This window comes from Barbatula barbatula (genome assembly GCF_947034865.1).
Source record: "Barbatula barbatula genome assembly, chromosome: 8".
NCBI lineage: Eukaryota > Metazoa > Chordata > Actinopteri > Cypriniformes > Nemacheilidae > Barbatula > Barbatula barbatula.
Window position 1 is genome coordinate 14,013,539 of NC_136771.1, and position 13,083 is coordinate 14,026,621.

Genomic DNA, 13,083 nt, shown 5'->3' on the forward strand with positions numbered 1-13,083 from the left:
CAAACAAGACAAAAACACAACATAGACAACATAGTACATAGACAAGTGAGTCCACAGAGACTGGCAAGACAATACAGAAGTCTCAGGGCTCCGTCACAAAACCAAGGCTAAAATAGACTGAGGAGACAGAACCCGGACACTGTCATATTGTGGAGCTGGCTATTATGAACTATTTTTTTAAAGAAACAGCTAGAGAAAATGAGTTTTAACTAAAGTATATACTATGAAAAGACATTTGAGTAGATGACAAAATTGGATTTTCCGTAAACCATCTTATATCTGCATCATCTTTTCTAAATAATGTAAGTGTAAAAGGGCAGCTGACCTGTGCCAGAGAGGTGGAGTGTGATTTGGATGTCTCTGAGCTTAGTTTTTCTGCTGGCTGCGATCCTTGACTTGACATACATTTGTAGCAGCTCCATGAATACACTCTCTTGCCCAAAACACATGTCTCTTTACGCTGAAGACACTGGCAGTGGTACAAGTGACCACAGCTACAGATAAAATAACAATTAAAGAAAAGAGATATTATGTTACCATCATATCCAGTGTGGCAATTCAATGTCACATTGGGCTCACTGTAAACTGAATCTGCTTTGATATACCAAAAAAGTGAAGTGTTTTACCTGAAAATAACAATTTCCTCTTCACTTTCCTGTGGTCTTTTGTAATGTTGTAAGCAGATATTGCAGTGGTCCTGTCGGGGGTAGAGCCCTCTACTAACAGCTTTACGTAGATGCGACAGAGACCAGTGAAGATCAGTATTCAAAAGATTGGTGGTTGTCTCTAACAATGTCTAAGGGAAAGAAAGGAGAAAATATTTAAAGATTGGGTATGCTATGTCATGCATTCTCACTTCTTTACAATGTTAAACGTGCTGGCCAGTCATGCTTAACATGGTAAACATGTTAAAAATGAGTTGGACATATGATGTCGTATTTCTGTACTTGAAACACTCCCCCAGCACTCAAAGTTATTTCGTAAAGTTTTTTTTATAATTCGTTATAAACATTTTATAAACATAGATTCAACAATGTGTTGGAAACATTCCTAAGAGATATTGACATGATAGCATCATGCAGTTGCTACAGATTTGTCGGCTGCTCATTCATGATGTAAATCACCAGTTCCACCACATCTCAAAGGTGCATTATCCTACTGGACATGGTGCATTATACTCCTGGAATTAGTCATCAGAAGATGCGAATACTGTGATCATAAAGGGATAGCATCCCCTTTCAATACATGGTTTGAACCGCAGGTGCTTCAGCTGTACCGTACTGGCGTGGTCACCTGTCAGTAACATCACAACCTACCACAGCTCAATTGATACGTTTGGTTGGCGCATCATCTCAATTCAGAAAGCCGACTGTAGCGAGTTAGGCGGGAAGTTAGGCGGGAAGAGAGCCAGGATTCGAGGCCGGTATCACGGAGGAGATTGTGGAGCATAAAAGGATGAGCGATCGGACTGTCAGTGAGAGAGGACAGGGCCCAAATTAGTGTTTATGTTTGGGGGCCAGCAACCGACCGTGAGGTGGCTGCCGGTCTTTTACTTACGTGTTTATTGTTTGTTTTATTTGATTAAAGTTTGTTGAATGTTCACCGGTTCCCGCCTCCTTCCTTCCCTTTTATGGATCTTATTACACCGACAAACTAAGAATTCTAGGCTTACCTGAATCAATTGACAGTCTTGCACCTAAACTAGCACAGGGCAGAGATCACAACCCGTTACTCTGCAATTTCATCATTTTCAAGTAAAGGACTTGGTCATCTGTGAATCTCGCAAAATGGGTAAACTAGTTTATAGAGGCCACACGATCCATATTTTCTGAGGATTACTGCCCTGAGGTTTTAAAACTCCACACTGAATATCATACAACTGAATGATGTTACTCTACAAACGTGGATTCAAGCTTCTCTACCCTGTTAGACTGTGGAACACAGTCCCAAATGTTGAGAGGAAATGGCATCGGTTTCGGAAGCTAATAACTTCTTCAGAGTTTGGACTGATATTAGGTCTGGTGAGCTTCATTCTACTGTTTGGTCAAAGAGCAGGTTAGGTCTGGTACAGATATTTTTATCCATATGTTCTGGTCTGGAACAGATATTTTTATCCATATGTTCTGGTCCTGCCCTGTCGTCTTTGAGGCAAAATTTTTACTTGGTCATAACATTTTTCTTATTACTGTTTTAATGTTTCAGTCAAATTCTGAGAAGCGTTATGAAATTAGAGTATCATAGTCAGTTTCCACTGTAAATGATGGTAAGGCATATCCATATAGCTGTGGAATCTCCTAAACAGTCTTTTTCTATTTTAGCATACCAGGAATTAGATTGTTTCGTTATCCTGGAGTCATAGGCTACTGGTTCCCAGCCTTAAACATATGCTTGGAGTAAGACAATGCCCATTCCATCTTTTGACAACTCCAAGGAGTTTTTCTATTTTGTTGGATGCATCAAAGAAAGAACTTGTCAGAGTATCCATACTTACTTTTGTTTACTTGTTTAATTAATTAATTCCCAGAGACTTGCTGTTCTTACGAAGAGATTTGAAATACAGTTATCATTCCCACTATTCCATCAATGCTTTCTTTTGCCCTTGGATTTGGCATGTTCAGAATTGTTCATGTTCAGGTTATTGTCTGTATTTTGTTTTTGTCAGGCTCAACAACATATCTCGATAACTTATCACCCACGAATATAATTTCACTGATGCCAAAATGATATTTTGCACTGTTCAGTTTGAGTCCATACTTCAGATTATTTTTAAAAGTGCTTTAAAAGTCCATCTTTATGCTCTTGCAATGATAATCCCCGATTTCTATGTCACCAACATTTCAACTCTCTCTTGTTACTCTTTGATAATCTCCATGGCAGCACAAAACAATTCAGAGGCTGATATTACACCAAAGTGGAGCTGCTGAAAACTTCCCCCAAATCTAGTGTGTAACAACTCGTCTGCTGTTAGCCACACTCCCTCAGCATCTGTGCTTTCTCACTCCCTTTCACATGACTTTTTATTTCATGGACTACACCTCCCATGATCCTTTGCACCTGTTCACGCTAATAATTGCACCCAGAATTTATCTTCATAAGATCTTCTGTTTTGGTGAGGTCTAGTTGCGAGTTGTAAAGTCATACTCTGTGTTTTGCTAATTCTGACCCCTTGTCATATGTCATGGATGTACCTGTGGATGTTATTGTATTTACTCACCTGTGGATGTTATCGTATTTACTCACCTGTGCATGTACCTGTGGATTAACACTGTACCTGTGGATTAACACTGTACCTGTCATTTGTTCCCCTGTGCACCGCCATAAAACCTCCTGTTCAGTTGAGTGTGGCATTGTCCTTCTGTCTGGTATATCAACATAGCAGTGATGAATTTATTAACTTCACAAATAAAATCCAAGATATTAGAGAAAAAATTATAACTACGCAACCAGAAGTGAAACCAGCTGAACAAACAACTAACTACAACGCCCCTAAAGTGAAATTGCTAATAATTTCTACCGTAGATCACGATTAACTATTTAAAATCATTAGATCATCTAAATCAACAACATGCATGCTAGACCCTATACATACAAATCTACTGAAAGAGATGCTCCCAGAAATTAAAGATCCTCTTCTTAGCATTAAGAAGCGTATATATATCTAATCTACGTCATATGCTGTCACTATCAGATGCAGAGAAGTTAATTCATGCATTCATGAACTAAAGAATAGATTACTTGAATGCACTATTGTGGTTGACCTGCAGGCTTATTACAAAAACTCCAACTAGTCCAAAACGCGGCAGCTCAAGATCTTACACGTACAAAAAAGTATGGGCAAATTAGCCTGGTTGTGTCAACCCTGGACTGGTTGCCTATAAAGCATCACATTAACTTAAAAATCTTGCTTATTACCTATAAATCCTATTCTTATCTAGCGCCTAAACTTTGGAACAGTCTTCCCTGCACAATAACAACATATGTACTTGTTGCATCAAAGAGTGCAGAACAGTACTTTACTCTAAGACAGTCTTGTCTCATTGTTCCAAGGTTACCATAGCGGGCAGGATGCAGTTCATGCCCAGACCTGATGGTAGAGCGGACGCAGAATAGTAAGGGGTGACCTAACCAGAGATGAGATGTTAGTGCAGGATAAAGAAGGACGGGGCGACTTGACACTTCTTCACTACAAAATTTCAGCTGCTATTAGATTATTAATGATAATCTTAAATATTATATTTGCCTTGTTGTGCAAGCAATGTTGAGCTTGTGCAGAGGCTTTAGCTTTTGCCAGAGGGGAACTGGTATCCCCTGGTTTTATTTTTCTCCAATGGAGTTTTGGATTCCTCGCCACCGTTTACATACCGTTATGCAATGTTTGCCAGGCCAGGAAGGCTGCTACAATCTTAAAGTTGTATTAAATTAACACTGCATATAGGAATTTATAGTCCATTTAATATTTGACCTGTGTTTCTCTCTCCTTATCTTGGGTGTGTGGTTCTCAGTGAGGGCCGCTGTGTGTACGTTTGAGTGTTTGTTGTTGCGTGTGCGTGTTGTGTGTGTAGAGTTTTGTGTGTGTGGGTGTGTCTGAATCTGTGCGTCTGTCTTCTGTGTTTTCACCTTTTTTGGTTTTCACTTGTATAACCTTATATGTTTTGCTTATAGTCAATATGTTTCTCGTACAGCTGCTTTGTAACAATGAATTGTAAAAAGCGCTATATAAATAAAGTTGACTTGATTGGTAGTGGTACATTTTGTTGAATGCAGCGTTATGTAATTTAATTTCAACTACTTACAACTAATTTGTTGGTTACTGTGAAAATATGTATTTCCATTACAGTAATTTACATAAATTTTAATGATTACAATCATATCACATTGCTGCTGAAAGCTACAACCAGTCTGAGTGTTGCCACCAGCCTCCACAGGAGGAGGCGTAAGGCGAGTTGCGTTAACTGCCGTGAGCGAACGCCACCCTGGCGGTCGCTACGGCAGTAGTACTGTCCGACCTGACCAGCACCTACTGGCCCTGCACCAGGGGCGCAAGTAGAACAGCTAACAACTCTTGGCAATGGAATGCCAGCGCAGGCGGGGGCCCGTCCACCGACCCGATACTGCGTGCTCGTTGCACACCGTACCCCAACCCTGCGAGGAGGCGTCTGTTGACACCATGACTCGCCTCGAGACCTGCCCGAGAGGGACTCCGGTCCGTAAAAAAAAGGTAATTGAAGACCAGGGGGTTAGGATGCGATGGCAGAGAGGCGTGATGACGATACGCCTGCTGCCTGTGTGCCACGCTCTCCAGGGAACTTGTCTCTGTAGCCAGTGCTGGAGCAGTCTCATGTGCATCAACCCGAGGGGGACCACCCCCACCAAAGACAAAGGCGGCCGGGGCTGTTTAGGAGCAGACCCTGAAAGGGACCTCGACAGCCGGAAGGCGGCCGGCCTGCGGCGGGGCTCACCAAACAGCCCACCCTGCGAGATGGGAGCATCGAGAAAGCAGACCTTCTCGGTGTCCCGCATCTGGGCAAGATTGAGCCAGAGGTGCCTCTCTTGGACCACAATCATGGACATCGTCCGACCCAGTGCCCGTGCCACCACCTTAGTCGCACGGAGGGCGAGGTCGGTGGTGGCGCAGAGTTCCTGCATTACCTTTGGGTCGGTCTCCCCCTCATTTAACTCTTTCACTGATGGACCTGCAGGACGGACATGGTGTGAAGAGCGGGGGCAGCCTGGTCTGTGGCACTGCAAGCTCCCGACACCGGGGTGCCGAGAACACACAAGCCATGGACGGGAGTCTAGATCGGCCCCCCAGGTGGCCGGCGTCTGCAGCACAAGGGCACCGTGACTGCACGCGCCACCCGGGGCACGTCGACGTAGCCCCTAGCTGCCCCCCCATCGAGGGAAGAGAAAGTGACAGAGTCAGTCTGACGGAAAACGCGCCGAAAAGGGGGCGTTCTCAGTCTTACCGAGCTACTCATGCACCTCGGGGACAAAAAGGGTGGGCGGTGCTCCTCAATGAGTGTGTTGCACCCGTGAAAACAGCGAGACATGCTGCGCTGTAGAAATTTGCCCTTTTAGAGAGAAAAACACCCCCGGAACCGCTGAGACGCCAGGGGAAGTCACTGATGAGGGACAGTCCGTTGCACCATATCGAGAAATCAGCTCTTTTAGAAGGATTGTCATCAGATGCGAAGGCTCCGAAGAACAAAAGGTGAATGAATGCAGCACGCCATCTCCCTTTTATACCCGGATATCCGGGGCGGAGTCCGGCATGCAAATTCGCCAATTTCATTGGCCTTTTCAAAATAGTCAGAAGATGATAGGTTCTCAAGTCAAACCCCATCTGTCGGTTCGACACAACGTTGAGAGACCGACAGAAAGGGAACAATAAATCTCTTTCCCCCTCACAAGTTTTTGTCACTGTCCATAACCATTGCTCGGGTCATCCTGTTAACAGACCTACCACCTATGAAGTTTCAATGCCAGACCAAGGCTGTCCTGCACGAATTATGCATGTTAACCTCCTTAAACCATGGGTTCTCCATCCTGTTCGAACTGCTCAGATCTTGATGATAAATCAAGTAAAGAAAGAAAAGGAATCTGATGACCAATGCTTACCTCAGCCTGCTCTAGGAGAGGAGTCATTTGTTTTTCAGAATATTGGGCATACAACATTAGATGAACATATTGTGTTAAAACCTGATGCTGTGGTAAGAAGAATAAGTTACAGGGTTTATCCCCACAAGCTAAAAATATCAAAATATGTGACACGCCTTGGTAAAGCACATGTATAGTTAATGATGGTAAAACGATGCTCTATTCATATTCATACTTCTGGATAATACTAAATATGAATATTTGAATTAATATTTAGCACAATATCACATCAACCTGATATTAATACAAATTTCTACTAATGCATGCATGCACACACAGTACCTGTTCATAGTTGAAGGTATCCAGCATTCCTATTATGAGGGTCTTGATCTCAGACAACTTTCCTTTCCCATATACAGGATCCTGTGTAAATCAAACATATAAATAAATAAATACATTCTATAATAACCTTTGATAATATATACAGATGTGTTCAAATTTGTTGTTACCCTTACAGGTCATTGAGATAATGCTTCATTCCTCCTGAAAAGTGATGAAATTAAAAGCTATTGTATCATGTACACTTGCATGCCATTGCTATGTCATAGAATAAAGCAAAGAAGCCGTGGAAAGAGATTAGTTATTGCTTATTCTACAAAGATCTAAATTGTACTCTACAAATTCTAAAATGGCCTGGAAACAAAGATAATACATCATTGGATTATAGTGATATTTCAAACTAATTAGTTTCTTTAATTAATATCACACATAATCCAATCTTGTCATCAGTCATTCAGCAAACTGAGAAAAGTAGTCACTGTGCTGTTTGGTACACAATGAAGTCTGTTTGTGTGCCCCACACTGAACATGGACCAGAGAAAGCAAAGGATAGTGTTGTCTGAGGAGGAAAAACATAATAAGCCAGACTGGAATTCGATAAAATTCATATTGAAAAGCCACAATCCTTCTGGGAGAATGTCCTTTGGAAAGATGAATCAAAACTGGAGCTTTTTGGCAAGTCACATCCGCTCAATGTTCACAGACGAAAAAAATCAAGCTTTCAAAGAAGTGAAAACCATACCTAGAGTGAAACATGGAGGAGGCTCAGTATGTTTTGAGGCTGCTTTGCTGCATCTGACACATGGTGTCTTGAATCTGTGCAGAGCACAATGAAATCTCAAGACTATTAAGGCATTCCGGAGCGAAACGTACTGTCCAGTGTCAGAAAGCTGTCTCAGTCGCAGGTCATGGGTCCTCCAACAGTATAATGACCCAAAACACACAAATAAGATCACACAAGAATGGATAAGAACAAAACATTGGACTATTTTGAAGGTACAGAAGTCTCATTGAGAGCTACAGAAAACGTTTTTTTCAGTGAATGCCTCTAAAGGTTGTGCAACTAAATATTAGGTCAGGGGTCCCATAATTTGGTCCATTACATTTTAATTTGTTTTATTATTTAAATAGTTAAGCAGTATTCCTGGTTGTTACATATGGCGGAAGTAACACTTCTGTTTTGTCTGAGTTCAGTAATAAGAAATTGTTACTCATCCACTTTTTTTATATTGACCAAGCATTCCACTATTCGATGGTATTGCTGTGTTTCATGAGGCTTCGAGGAAATAAAAGTTGCGTATCATCAGCCTAACAGTGAATGCTAACTCTGTGTCGCTGTATAATATCTCCTAGAGGTAGCATGTATAATGCGAAGAGCTTAGGCCCTAAGACTGAGCCCTGTGGTACACCGTACTGGACTTGTGAATTGCGTGACACCTCATTGTTTTTTGCTACATATTGAAAACTGTCGGATAAATAAGATCTAAGCCATTTCAAAGCTATTCCCTTAATGCTGACATAATTTTCGAGTCTATGTAGGACCGTGCTGTGGCCAATCGTGTCAAATCCAGCACGGAGATCTAGCAGCACCAATAAGGAGATACAACCTCGGTCAGATGCCATAAGCAGATAATTTGTAACTCTAATCAAAGCAGTCTCTGTACTTTGATGTGTTCTAAATCCAGACTGGAAATCTTTATTGATGTCATTCCTTTGGAGGATGGAACATATTTGAGTTGAGACTACTTTTGCCAGAAGTTTAGATATGAAAGGTAGATTCGAAATAGGTCTGTAGTTAACTAGTCCTCCAGGGTCGAGATGGGTTTTTTTTTGACAAGGGGCCTTATAACAGCCACTTTATATTCTTTAGGCACACGTCCTTGTGTCAGAGATGAGTTAATAATGCTTAGAAGAGGATCTATAATTTCTGGGAGCATCTCTTTTGGTAGATTTGTAGGTATAGGGTCTAGAATGCATGTAGTTGATATAGATGACCAATGGTAGGAAATAATCTCAATTTCTCCTTAGGGGCGCTGTAGTTAGTTGTTTGTTCAGTGAGTTTCACTTCTGGTTGCATAGTTATAATTTTTTCTCTAATATCTAATACAATTTATTAATTTGGTTAATTTAGCCACTGTGTTAAATAAACAAACTAGGGTTGTGCTGGTTTTCTTCTATTAGTGATGAAAGGTAGGCGGATCTAGAAATTTTTAGGGCTTTCCTGTATTTTCGAATTCTATCCATGCTGTACGAAATCCCTCTAATTTAGTTTTCTTAAAGTTGCGCTCCATTTTTTGTGCCACTTTCTTTAGAGCCTGAGTGTGTTCATTATACCACGGTGTCGGGCTGTCATTTTTAATCTTCTTTAAGCGCAGAGGAGCAACTATGTCTAGTGTTTCCGAGAAGGTGGCATTAAAATTTTCAATGCTAAAGTCAAGATCTTCAACGTTATTACTCATGCTAGAGATTTGAGAGAATTCAGCCAAATTATCAAGAAACGCACCTTTTGTAGTCGAAGTTATTGTTCTACCATATTTGTAACTAGGAGCTTAATTTGCATCCATAGGCCAGTGAAGCAAGCATGATACCAGATAATGATCCGAAATGTCTTCGCTCTGCTGAAGGATTTTTCTATCGTCCACATTTATACCGTAAGCCAGTATTAAATCTAAAGTATGATAACAAAGGTGAGTGGGTCCTCACACATGTTGTCTAACGCCCATGGAGTTAAGAGTGTCTTTAAAAGCCATTCCTAGAGCATCTGTATCGTTATCTACATGGATGTTAAAGTCACCAACAACAAGGTCTCTGTCTGCGGCCAGTACTAGTTCTGATAAGAACCCATCAAATTATTTAATAAAATGTGTGTGGTGCCCTGGAGGCCTATATACAATATCCAGAATAATTTTTAATAATTTTTTTAATAATTTTTTATAATTTTTAGGTGTTGATACATGAAGTACCATGATGTCAAAATAATTGTATTTAGGACTAGACTTCTAGAGTTACAGTAATAACGTTAGTTAAAGCATTCACATATAAATATTTGTAGGCTATTTTCACATACATTGGGGATGTGTTGTCATAAATCAAGAAATGTCTCTGCACTAGGCTTTTTCATAATGTTAGGCTTTTTAAAGTTATGCTGCAGCAAGTGTGCGTTCAGAGACAAGCGCCGTTCATGAATAGTATTTTCCTGAAAGCGTGGTCTTTAAAAATATAAAAACACTAAAAATGAAACTATTGATCCAGTTTACAAAATGAAAGCATGCTGTGAAATATATTGCATTAAACAGGATGTGATGAGATCTTTGGAAAGCCACCGGAACAGTGGGTTTAATAAAGATTGAAGAAACATTGTATATTTCTTTTGTTTTACGCCACATGATTGTTATCATTAATTTCAGAACCTACCTTTTTTACCTTTAGAAAGTGAAACTGATCATAAAATTAAGTCGACCAAGCAAAATGAGGTCACTCTGAAAATGTAATTAAATTACTGATTACTCATTTTAAAAGTAATCAAGATACTGGTCTGATTACTTCATTCAAAAGTAATTGTTACATTTCTAGTTACCATTACTACCCACATCCCTCAATAAAAATAACCTCTTTAGCCTTCTCATGACTAAACTTTATTAGGAAGTGCACACTCTATCTCGCAATAAACTAAATTAAGCCTGTCTATAATTATTTCAATAAATTATTTAAACTTATTCCATGATAAAGCCTGTCATAAATATTAAAATGTCAGAGTTTCATTATTATTAATGTTTTCCTATGTTAACTGTAGTATTTCTATTCCTGCATGCTCCATAATGTAAAGTTTCTAATCTTTTAAAGTTTTTAATCAGTGTTATGGCGCCTTACGTTTAGACATTCGTAAGACATTAATTTGAAACTCTGCTCTTTCAGATAGCGAGACATTCACACATGGAATTGGTTTTCAAAAGCCTGTGGGGATTATAACATTGCATCGATATCTAAGGAATGGACCATTGCATCGATCTCAAGATTATTATAAACTCTTCTCATCTAACTCTGAACCCACATAAGAAGTTTATTCTATTTAACATTGAGGCGAGTTAGGCGGGACGAGAGCCGGAATTCGGGGCCGGTGCGTGAGTGATAACGAGCGTCAGCAGTACGCGCACTGGTCTCGTATCACGGAGGAGATTGTGGAGCATAAAATGGACGAGCAATCGGACTGTCGAGGAGAGAGGACAGGGCCCGAATTAGTGTTTATGTTTGGGGGCCGGCAGTCGACCGCGAGGTGGCTGCCGGTCTTTCATTTACGTGTTTATTGTTTGTTTTATTTTGATTAAAGTTTGTTGAATGTTCGCCGGTTCCGGCCTCCTTCCTTCCCTTCTAACGAACTTTATTACACTGGTGCCGAAACCCGGGAGGAAGGAGGGGCATGCTGTCGAAGAGGGGGATCGTGGCGCTGAGGAGTTCGGGCAGCGCGGACGGGGGAAGTCCGCGAGTGGCTGCCCGAGGCGGTGGTGCCGGATCGAGAAATCTGATGGGACGAGGACCTCGCTGCCGTCCTCCTGGGTCGATGTGGGGTGGCTGCCATCCAGGAGGGAGCCCAGGACCGTTCGCCATGGGCCGAGCCTGCTGCCAGCCGCCATGATGGGGAGGAGCAGGGAAAGGGGACCAGCTGCCCTCAGCTGGAGGGCTATCGCCGGCCACCAGGGGGCGGAGGAGGATCGAGCCGTCCACCGAGCGTCCAGTACCATCGCATGGCACCGCGAGAAAGAGCCTCTCGGCTGGGCTGAGGACCGAACAACAGCGTGTCGGGGAACCGGACTATAATTGTTTGTTCCTCTCTCCCCTCTCTCATTCAGGTCGCTCGGAATGCTCCCGTGAGGTGGCTGCCGGTCTTTCATTTACGTGTTTATTGTTTGTTTTATTTTGATTAAAGTTTGTTGAATGTCCGCCTCCTTCCTTCCCTTCTAACGAACTTTATTACAATTATCTATCTTTAAGATATCGAGTCTAAGGTTGTTCAATGGGGCTATGTGCAAAGTGCTGGCAGACATGATTATACTTGGAATAAAACAATGCAGATAAAATGATTTGTTTGGTGAAGAGGTCTTTATTCAGTGCCGTTGAATTTCTGTAGAACCCCCCTAGAGTAACATCTTAAATAAACTGGAGTGTTACAGCCTTCTAAATTGCATGTAGCTGCTTTCATATTGCCCGTTTGCATATTTTAAAAGCTATTTTTAATCTATGAAAACATAATACATGCCTTGACAAATAATCAACCCTCTACATAACTTCAGTGCATGTTTTTCAGGGCTTGACATTAAGCGTTGTCATGTGGTTGTCCTTTGGACAAGTACATTTGTAATTCAATTGTGCGAGTACAAAAATGACTTAATATAAAATGATATAACATCATATGAAGTGTCAGTATAATTGTTTCGGATTCTGAGTGCTCAAGTTTGCTTCTAAGCATTTTAGCTAGTGTCTGAAGTTGGTTATACGCTCCATGATTGCTATAGAACAAAGGCAAGCAGTAAATATTACTAGTGGCAGAGCTGTACATTGACTTTTGCATAGCACTGGTGTTACAGAGGTTTTGCTACACGGAAAAGTGAAAGGCGGAACACACGTGGTAAATGAAACTGATGTCTGTGTTTTCTTGGCAATGTGTTCGCACTAGCTTTTGTGCCGCCCCCCTCCGCCCACACGCTGAATGTTTTCTGAAATAATCGTACAGCTGTATCTGTCTTTCATAAAAGTGATCAAACTAAAGACTCTGCGGACATTTGAAGGGTGTGATACTATTTATATATATATATATATATATATATATATATATTGTGAGTACTCAAGATTAATATGAGATATACAGAAACTGTCTACGTTTTGGCCGCTTTAAAGCACATAAAAGTTAGTCAGGATGGATTTAACACCTCTTATGTTTATTGAGTGATAAAGCTAAACCCTCCTTGTCTACAGACAAACTGCCCCACCCTATCTTTTCTGGGAGAGAACCTATTATGCAGTCACTAGTACATGTCATCAATAGAATAAGATGTTAATTCCCAGTCTTCAGGAGGCCGGTTAAGCAAAAGCAAGGGGACCATGCAAATTGTCCATTATTAAAATCTTTTATCCTACAGACTTACTCACTCC

The 13,083-nt window shown here is 41.1% G+C and overlaps 1 protein-coding gene across 1 annotated transcript in view; it reads right to left on the minus strand.

Moving 5' to 3' along the window:
- Positions 1 to 13,083, minus strand: part of vps8 (VPS8 subunit of CORVET complex) — a 145,495-nt gene that overhangs the window by 4,240 nt on the left and 128,172 nt on the right. The window contains exons 40-42 of the mRNA XM_079462308.1: positions 6,940 to 7,020; positions 627 to 796; positions 326 to 494 (exon numbers count right to left, since the gene is read on the minus strand). Coding sequence (XP_079318434.1) covers positions 326 to 494; positions 627 to 796; positions 6,940 to 7,020 — 420 coding nt within the window. The remainder of the gene's footprint in view (positions 1 to 325; positions 495 to 626; positions 797 to 6,939; positions 7,021 to 13,083) is intronic.